General features: G+C 41.3%; 1 protein-coding gene across 1 annotated transcript; it reads right to left on the bottom strand.

The window, feature by feature from the left end:
- Window positions 1-251: 251 nt before the first annotated feature.
- pidd1 (p53-induced death domain protein 1) lies at window positions 252-9,256 on the bottom strand. Its single transcript, XM_053491216.1, has 16 exons — window positions 8,861-9,256; window positions 7,988-8,748; window positions 7,428-7,841; window positions 6,614-6,769; window positions 6,441-6,492; window positions 6,143-6,344; window positions 5,852-6,001; window positions 5,582-5,755; window positions 5,011-5,158; window positions 4,775-4,910; window positions 4,225-4,375; window positions 3,826-3,949; window positions 3,437-3,552; window positions 3,052-3,159; window positions 2,748-2,941; window positions 252-1,566 (listed from the first exon to the last, which is right to left on the bottom strand). Exons 2-16 carry the CDS (start codon window positions 8,583-8,585, stop codon window positions 1,326-1,328), a joined length of 2,964 nt encoding a protein of 987 aa, XP_053347191.1. The 5' UTR covers window positions 8,586-8,748; window positions 8,861-9,256; the 3' UTR covers window positions 252-1,325.
- Between the last annotated feature and the right edge of the window lie 752 nt (window positions 9,257-10,008).

Below are 10,008 nucleotides of genomic sequence, written 5' to 3'. Positions count from 1 at the left end.
TGCGCCTCCTAGTGTTAGACCCCGATAATCCAGGCCGAATGAATGAGGCGGGACCATGTGCACGGCGTCACCATGACGACATAGTCAGCGCCGCACTCTGTGACCTTGATGTAAAAATAACCAGGACGCGTGGCTACGTCCCAATCTGCAGACGTGCGCACTAACTAGTGTGCAACCAAGCGGATTGCTGAATCTACATGCTGTTTAGCAAACTGACATTTTTCTTAGTCGTAATCTAGAATTATCTCACATTTATTTTTGTGTTCATAAAATGCATGAAAAAAAAAATCCACAGAGATTGTTAAAGATATGAACACTCGTACACTACAGGACCCAAAGGTCTGTAGACACCTGACCACCAAACCTAGCATGTGCCTGATGAACATCCAGTTCCTGACTTAATCCCCTTTACAGTCACGAAAAGCTTCTGAAAAGCTTCTTTCCACTAGAGCCTGGAGTGATGCTGTGATGATTTGTGTTCGTTCAGCCACAGGAGCCTAAGTGAGACCAGGCACTGATTGTGGAGGACGAGGTTTGGGGGACAGCTGGTGGTCAAAATAATCCCAAAGGTGTTCAGTATTGTTGAGGTCAGGGCTTTTGTAAGGGACACTCTGAATATTTAACTCTAATTTTGGCAAACTCGAAGCTCGCTTTGTGCACAGGGAGATTGTCGTGCTGAAGTAGGATTCCGGATCCACACCTTACAATTTTAGGGAAATCGTAATGCTATAGCTCACTACAGGCTCTGGTGGGTTTTGTTTAATTGATTGATTGATTGATTGTTTTGTTACATGTAAAAAAAACGTGACCAGTTCTTATCCTGATCCGTAAAGTCACCCCATACATTTATTTCATGCTTTTAACATTTTGGGAAAGGCCCATACACCAGTGTGATGGTCAGCCATATAATACATTTCAGGCATGGTTTAAATAAACAACATGTACAATTACTGATCACAAAACATTTAGTCTAAATATACATTATAGTGCACTTGTCTGCTTCCAGTTTAAGTTAGTGCTTGGTAAACAAAGTGTTGTACAGTTCAGGAGAAAGAGAGGGCAAGTGGAAGAAGTATGTTTAGCAGATGCGTGTGAGAAGCTGATTCAGCCCAACAGCAGCTCAGCCATAGCAACGATCACACAGTGGAAAACCTGACAGCAAGAACGCTGCAGAGAAAAGTGTGTATGTGTCTTATATCAAACAATTGGCTTTTAAAACATTAAATGTATAAACAGCCAGCACCATTAGTGTTATTTGTGCATTTTGACACCTGGGAGAGGTTTCCATTTTCTCCTCTGTGTATGTCTGTATATGTGTGTGTGTTTCAGCTTATTTGAGACTGAGTAGACGTTGGCGGGGTTTCTGTCTCTAGGCCCACTCTCTTCAGGGACTCTGCATATTTCATTTTCCCCAGATTCACAATATCCTCGACTTCCTCAGCGAGGTCCCGCCTCCCGCTCTCAATCAAAGCATGAATCAGCCGTGGGATTGCTCCTGCTCCCGCCTTCTCCTGCCCTCTCGCCCAATGAAAAAGCATCTCCAACACCATGGCTCCTAGGTTATCTCTTTAAAAAAAAAAAAAAAAAACAGGATTATTGTTTTGCTAGCTATATGGCATGGGACTAAATGTGCACATGCAGTTTGGTGCATCCAGACCTTTACTAATTGCATGATTAATGTGTGCTAAATGCTGAATTAGCCAGGAGTCTGTAATTAACATCAACATTTATCAGCACAGAAAACCTCTAGTACTGTACATAAAATTGTGTGTGTGTGTGTGTGTGAGAGAGAGAGAGAGAGAGAGAGAGAGAGAGAGAGAAAGAGATCTGTAAGGGAATGACTGTTTATCACATAAGTGAGAAAAGGAACCAAGTACTCACTCAGACATTCCGCAACTTTAAATCAAACTATTTAACTTTGGAATTTCCTTCATAATTAATACAGTATCTATCTACTTATTTATAAACCAGTAAAATGTGTTGTACTTCCATAAACAAAACAATATAATTATTGTCAAGTTGCTGTGCTATAACCACAATAACACTTCACTCTGTGCTTTTATAAAAATAAGTATTGGGGTGATAGCAGTACTTGGCTCTCCTCAGTTTGAATTATTTTGGTTTAACAGCGCAACGTTTCTTGTGTAATTCCTTACACATTGTGTATTGACTGTACGCTTCTTCTTTGTTGATCTGACAGTAACACTATGGTCATGCTATGTAGAAACGCACTTGTTGAAATTTCGCTGCCCAACACTGGACACAGAGGCAATTATGGACAGCAAGGAGGAAAAAACTGCCAATGCATTATGAGCTTCTGAGGAGCGGAATGTGTGTGCAAATCCCCCGCGGTGTCCCAGATGGCCCACTCATGACCGACAGGGAAGGGATTAAACAATAATTCTCATGCATATTTATTTTGCACACCTACGTAGTACTGAACATACAACTATGACTAATCTTTTATATATATATATATATAGATAGATAGAACATATTACACATCTAAACAGAAAATAATTACACATACAGTATATGTGAATACATTAATATACAAATAAGTATGTTGCCTGCTTTTAAGTACAACTTCTTGTCATAGAGACCTGTCTACCATTCATAGTTCGATCAATATACTGCATTAAAGAAACATCGTGAAACGATATTAAATAAGCCAGCAGCCACTGAGGCATGATTAACAGCGCCATCTGGTGGCAGACAGGCACTTTCTCTCCCACTGTGACGCACACCTGTGTTTGAATTGGATGCGATCCAGCTCCTTATAGCTGATGCCCAGGTTGATGCCGATGCTGCGCCAGTCGTGGCTGATGCGTAATGAGATGGAGAGCAAGTTGATCTCTGTCAAATAGCCACTTTCAGGATCACCAAGGTTTAGCGGAGGGTACTGCCGCTCTGCATACACACTGCCCACATGGTCAGCACCCTGTGTGTGTAAGAATACAAGTGTGAGACACTACAGAAAAGTGCCAGGTGATAACTGTAGTGTAGCACTATCCTAACATTACCAGTGTAAACCTATTCTGTGAATCTTACAGGAAGTCTAAGGGGCAGTGTAGCCATCCATTGACTGTCATGGCCTTTCCTTTTCCGCGCCACCTCCTCTGGCAGGTCACTAGGTGCCTCACCTCTGTAGAATGATACCTGAGCAAATAAACACAAACACTCAGACACATTTGGTTAACAACATATAACTGACCTCTTTTCCAGAATTGTTGGTCCTTTAATAATAAACAATCTGCTCAAACCCCAACATATGAAAATATTTATGGAACCAAACTGTCATATAAAAGTGACGATACATACAAAAACAAAGGTGTTTAATATTAGTTAACAAAACCTATTAGTCTCATCTGAAATGTCAGCTGTGCCCAATAAACAATAATCTGTTACAGACTTAGTCCTGACCGCTCATGCTCACCTGACCACGGACAGTTCCCTCTTGTTGGTGCATCGGGCACACATGTACCTCTTTAATGTTCTTCAGGTGAGAGTAGAAGGTGAAGGCCAGTCTGCCTTCTCTACAGTCTGGTCGATCTGACAGAACATAAATGCACCAGTCAGACAAAAGGAATAGAGACAGACTTACAGTACAGACACTGTCCAATCACAAACTACCCGTCTTAAATAAAAACCGAGGTGTGCTTATATATTGAGGGCCACATGATCACTAAGTATTTGGTGCACAAACACTTGTTTGTTTTAAAATTAGAAACTAGAACTGACCTACACACTTTCATATTCATTTGCTGTATGTAATACCTTTTTCAAAAATATATAAAAATAAAGCATGTGTGTGTGTGGGCACACCTGAGGTAATGTCGATGCCTCTCTCAAACCCAGCAAAGAACTGCTCTCCTTCTAACAGGTTACATACATCTGAAGGCTGAGGACCATCATACTGCTCTGACAGAGAGGCTAACCTACCATCGATCTGCACAAAGACACAGACAGACATCGCTTAATTTATGTGTATATCTGTATATCATATATACAGTTAAGTTAAGTGCTGTCATTCCTCCTGCTTTATTCACAAGCTGGACAATCGAAAATTAATTCACATCACCATAGTAACCATTGCACAAAACTGTAAATTTTCACACTATTGGTTACAAAACATGACCAAATTATGTGTTACATGATTTTGAAGTTTTACAGCCCTAGATTAAAATTTGTTGAGTGTTTGTGCGCCTACATACACACACAAACCTTATCTGAAGGCAGACACTGTAGTAGCACTTGTGTGAAGTCTGTTTTTCGCTGCAGCACCAAAAACTGAACCCTGAACTGCTTCAGTTTGTGATAGACTTTCCTCACCACTCCACTAATGCAGCTGTGAGTGGTGTACCACAGCCAGTACCTAAACACACACAAACACACACTCAAGTATATACACAAGTCTGGCCAAACCAGTAACAAATGACAACAAATGACAACAAATGTGTAACAAATGAGTTTCTAGGTCAAAGCTTCAGCCAGGTCCTACATTTACACATGATACAGTGTTACAGTGAGTAAGAGTCGACATATCAGTACGTAATGTTAGGAATTTTGTGATCTCTTAGGTTACTTGAACTTAATAAGAAAGATTTCACACTTGGTGTTTTTTTTGCTACTAAAGTATATTTTCTCCCTTTTACTCTTTCACCCCCTGAACAATTATGCTGCAAGTGTGTGTGGGGGGGGGGAACATACAGGATATTATTGTACACTGCTGTGCGAGTTGGTATGAACCTGTGTGACTGGTCTCATGACTCACCATGAGAAATGTGTGACAGAAAAGATGGCATAAAGATGTGTGAGGTATAGAGACACCTGAGCGGTGACATCAGTCCATGTGTGAGCCTCAGGGTCACCGTGCAGCAGGTGTAGTCGAGACCGATCTACTGTAAGTCCTAAAGTGCCGGCGCACATGCACACACAGACACAAATACTTATTATTTTTTAACTGAAAGAGCAAAAAAAAAATGAGAGAAATTAAAATAGCGTAAGCACCAGTAAGTCCAGGTGGAAGGGGGATCTGCACTTTGACTGGCTGGAGGAAGTGCATGCTGGGAGTTTGGGAGAGGCAAAGAAGGGGGCTAGCGCTGGCATGTGGGTCCCCTGTCAGGTCCTGCACCTTGGACTGTGTCACCTGCAGCACCTGGATATAGCAAAGACTTTATCATTACAGCATAATGAGCTGTATAAAGCCTGTATAGAAACATTTAGTAGATTGTTATTGGACCAACGCGGACGCTAAAATATCCATGAGATGGAGCTTTATGTGTGAGTTTATCGTAAAAAAAGTGACAACGATTATAGGAGGTACAATATAAATGTGCAGAGCATGTTTAACTTCACTCGATATTATTTACCAAAGACTTTTTATAATAGACAGTGTCAAAAGAAAGTAGAAGGGACAAACCCAGATTTGTCCCTTCTACTCTGTTAAAGTGACTGATTTGGTGATTTAAAATATCAATGTATCTATAAGACAGCTTCCACAACAGCACATATTAAAATGAATGTGAATAACTGTGGTATGACTTGCATAAAATGTAACTGCTTTACTGTATCGCTTTACCTGCAGTGTGACAGTGCGTGTATGCGTTGTGCAGTTCGGAGGAAAACTGAGTTTGATCCCAGGATCAGAGCGAGACACCAGCAGTGCCCCGTCTGGTACGACCGAACAACAGTCCCTGACAGGACGAGAGACAGCCACAAACCAGGAGAAGTGTGTCACAGTGCAACAAGCCAGCTGTACACAGACACACACCACAAATAAAACATCAATGTGAGCTTTAGAAATAAAGACTACAATGTAGGTTGAAGAATATTTAGTTCTCTACGGTACCCGTGCAGCTCGTCCCCGTGGCCTACAGCTGTGCCTGTGACTCCCTCTTCTGGTCTGGGTGGGTAGTGTAGTCCAGGAGTGACCATCATATCTGCGAACAATCACCTCCCCTTTACAAGTCCTGTGGTAGGGAACACACACTTCTACAGGCTGGGAAAGACAGAGCAAAAGGGACAAATGAGAAACAAGCAACTGATCCTGTTTTAGAAAAGTGAACAAAATCTAATCTAAGAGAACATAATTAATTAGTAGTACACAAATTAATATTTAAAAATAAAATAAATGTTTCACCTTGTCAAATGTAACACCATGGGGAAGCAGTTCCAAAGGACGACTTAGCAGGAAGTCATGCTCCTCAAGCCATATCCACTTCCTGTCTGGTTTTCTCTCTGACCATTTGAGCAGCGTGAAGCCCTTGACACACCCCTGAGGAAACAAGAGCTCTCCTCCACCGGCAAGAAACACATGGCATCCTGCAGGAGAGACTGAAAACCTGTGGGAATTTTCACATAATGAAAATTCAATTAAGAGAATGCAATATATTTATATCTTGGGTTATAAGACAGCTGTAATGTTGTGCTTAATTTACTTGTGCTGGTTGAAGGCAAGGTGTAGCTCTGGTATCGAAGAGTCAATTTGAGCTGTGAGATACATAAGATCATAATCCTACATCATATCAAACAGCAAATGCTAACATATGCATGCAATACATTTAAGTAACTTGGTAGTTTATGGAGGATTTAAAGTCAAACTTTGCGCAACCTGCTGGTGCAGGAGGGAGTGGTGGCGGAGTCGGGGGTCGGCCCAGGGGATTATTTCGAACATCCAGTCTTAGCTCAGGTAGAGATTTCACTGAGTCTGGGATGCTCCTTAACTCATTACTGTGGATTCCCAGCACCCTCAAAGTGTGTAAAGAACCTAAACATGACAGAAAAAAAAATGATCAAGGTTTCTTCACTCTTTCTCCATAAGGACCATAATCATTGTATGTTTAAATAAATATTACAAGATCGGTCATAATGCTTTCTGTATTCAGTGACAAACAATAAATGTATAAATGGTAAAAAGATATAAATGGTAGTGTGGTACTGGTCACAATACTTTCTAAGATTATATGTAAATCTCACATCAATTTAAAAAAAAAAAAGCTTTTAAAAAAATTCTAACGCTTATAGCTTATGTTTGTGTGCATTTCCATTCACTTTTCCCTAATGCAAATAAAATATGGTCTAAAAGTGTACTGTAGCTGTACTATAACCTTAAACTGTATTTAAGATACCTTATGCTATTTTGCTTCTTTGTTAAAAAAAAATCTTTAAAAAAAAAAAACTACCAAAAGATTTGTAAATAGGATTTTAAGCAGTTCGGAGGAAAACTGAGTTTGATCCCAGGATCATAGCGAGACATCAACATACAAGGAAACCACATACCCATTTGTCTCTGGATTATTTAACAGATTGTAAAAAGTACATGCTTACATTACAACACATTACATTTTGGTATTTCAAAGCTGATGCACTAGAGATGTACATCTACATCCAATTCTACGCACATATCCTTTCAGACTATTTCTCACCCAGTGTCTCGGGCAGCTCTCGAAGCCTGTTGGATGAAAGCTCCAGCGTGTGTAGGTTTTTCAGCAGACCGAGCTCATCAGGCAGACTCGTCAGCTGGTTAAAGGACACATCCAAATATTGTAGCTCATACAAAAGACCAAGCTGTGAAGGCAGGGTCTCCAGTTTATTTCCCAGCACAATGAGACGGCGTAAAGCCACCAGGCCACTCACTTCTCCAGGCAGGCTGATCAGGTGGTTATGGCAGAGCAGGAGCTCAGAGAGGTGACAGAAAGAGAACACGCAGGCTGGGAGAGACGAGAGGCGATTGAATGAAAGATCCAGGTGGACCAGGAGGGACAAACAGGACATTGAGGGAGGGAGCGAGGTCAGGAGGCCAGGAAGAGGATCAGTTTGGGCATCGTGGAAGCGGTGGCCTAGAAGAGCCAGTGGGAGGAGTTTATGATAAAAGTCGTTAGTACTTGTATAACCTTTTATACACCTTCAAGTATATTTATGTCATATTTACCAAAAAAAGATGTATAAAAATTATTTTAGAACATATCAATGTATGTGTGTGTACCTCGAATAGCTAAAGAGCGTAGCTGAGTAAGATGAGGAAGAACCCCGAGAGCACCTTCGAGGGCTTCCTCGTCCTCAGAGCCCAGTCGGACATACTGTACGCGCTTCATCTTGCCTCGAGCACTCTCCCACAAAGAAGGCATCATTGCAGCCCCACGCTGATACACATCCAACACCAGACTCCCATCCACTAACACCGAATCCAATGTCAATGAGGGCGGAAGAGCGAGCGCGAAAGAAGGCGGTGGAGATGAGGAGGAAAGAGACAAACTAGAGAGGAGAGCAGATGGAGATGGACATGACGAAGAGGAGGAAGAAGATATACGGCCATGAATAGCTTCTCCATTTCCAACTCCGTGTCCTTGAAGACGACTTTGCATTGATACTGATCCTTTAGAATTACGCTCATGTTCATTCACACCTTCAACACATGGTCTCAGTTGCTGATCCTGATCTGATGCCATACCAGGCGCTCCAAGCTCCCGTTCCCTTGTCATCACTTCTTTTACACCCATCGCCCTCGTATAATCCAGTCTCTCCTTATCTTGTGCCCTGTCATCTCCTGTCGATGTCTGTGCCCACTCTTGCTCTCTCTCCATCCTCTCTTTTCTTTGTCTCTCACTTTTTGAGCAGGAGTGTCAACCTGGGAGTGTCAAAACATCAATGTGACACCTCGTCTCTTTCTCCTGCACCACGACTGAGATTGAACCACATCACCAAACCGGCCCATGCTGAGAGATCCTAGTCCAGGCAAGCCCATGCCTGTCAAGAGATAGGAGGTGTAAATTGAAAAAGGCAGAATTACTAATATAGGTTTCTCAACTCAGTAGTAAAAAGCAATGGAGCAGTACATTGTAAACCAGGTTGCACTTACTGTGACATGCAGTGTAACTTTACACTCATAGACAGGATGACAGGAAAGCTTAATTACTCTTCAGTTAAAGAGTTGAGATTATTCCCGAATAACCTAAGCAGTTTAACTCGCCGGTTGGATGAAGTGACGTTAAACACTGTGTTGCTAGGAAAGTTTGTAGCTAGCCCACGTTAGCCAGCTAGCTAAATAAGCAACCTGTCAACAATTTACACAATGTCGAGGTGGATTTAGGATTAAATACCGAAACATCTGTCGTCAAAAATGTAAACATGTTCTCAATTAAATGTATTTAAGTGTTTATGGTTTAAGTAAAATACCACAGATCAAGCTACTTCCTTGTCAGAGCACTTTTACAAACATTTTCATATTTTCACGCGCGGAACTTGGAAGCGCGAGGAGGCGAGGCGCGCGCTCTTAAAGAGACAGAACAGTTTTTCAGCTCAGCGTTTTCACTTTGTCGTTATGCAGTTTCCTTACAACTTCAGAGGTTTGCTTGATCGTTCTCTTGTTGAAAGACCCGAGTCTGAACCTTTGAATTCTTAGTTCAGTATTTCTTGTATTTCAATATTTCCTTCCTCATTATCATGGCCATTTTCTGAAGCGCACCAGTTCCTTTAATCCAACAAAACACCTCATGCTCACAGCCCCATGCTTCACTATTGGAATAGTGTAGTTGAGATTTTACTGCTACATAGTAGTTTTAGATATTATTGTTAATTGATACATTTTCACTGTTCCTTCATACAGCACACTGTTCTTTACACACACAATGTATTTATTTATCTATTTATTTATTTCACAAATACATCACCACAGTAGAATTATTTTTTCTTCACATACTATATCTTTTTTTTTTTTTTTTTACAAAGTTCTGATCAAAACACAGCGTTAGTCATGATGTTAGTTGGTTCTCCTTTTGGTCTCATCAAGGAGTTACCACAGTGTACAATCCGATCTGCAAACAACTTGGCACCGGTTTTACACCCTTCCCGACACACCCCTCCCATTTAATCTGGGCTTTGGACCAGCTCTGCATCCAGTGGCTGGAGTTTAGGCATTGGCAACCACAATGCTGAAATTAATTATAATCAAGTAAGAAGCTGTAATAGGTCAAAATTAGAAGTTAAAACGGAGAGCACCTAGGGCTG

This window comes from Clarias gariepinus, chromosome 2, assembly GCF_024256425.1.
Source record: "Clarias gariepinus isolate MV-2021 ecotype Netherlands chromosome 2, CGAR_prim_01v2, whole genome shotgun sequence".
Lineage (NCBI taxonomy): Eukaryota > Metazoa > Chordata > Actinopteri > Siluriformes > Clariidae > Clarias > Clarias gariepinus.
Note: the sequence above shows the minus strand (reverse complement) of the source record. Positions and strands in the feature narration are given on the sequence as shown.

Excerpts from the sequence above, each read along its gene's own strand:
- pidd1 (XM_053491216.1), bottom strand. The coding sequence starts at position 8,585 with ATGGAGAGAGAGCAAGAGTGGGCACAGACATCGACAGGAGATGACAGG. Across the intron at positions 7,842-7,987 it reads ACGCTCTTTAGCTATTCGAG|GCCACCGCTTCCACGATGCC; the intron begins GTACACACACAT and ends TGGCTCTTCTAG. Across the intron at positions 5,756-5,851 it reads CACGGGGACGAGCTGCACGG|CTGGCTTGTTGCACTGTGAC; the intron begins GTACCGTAGAGA and ends GTCTGTGTACAG.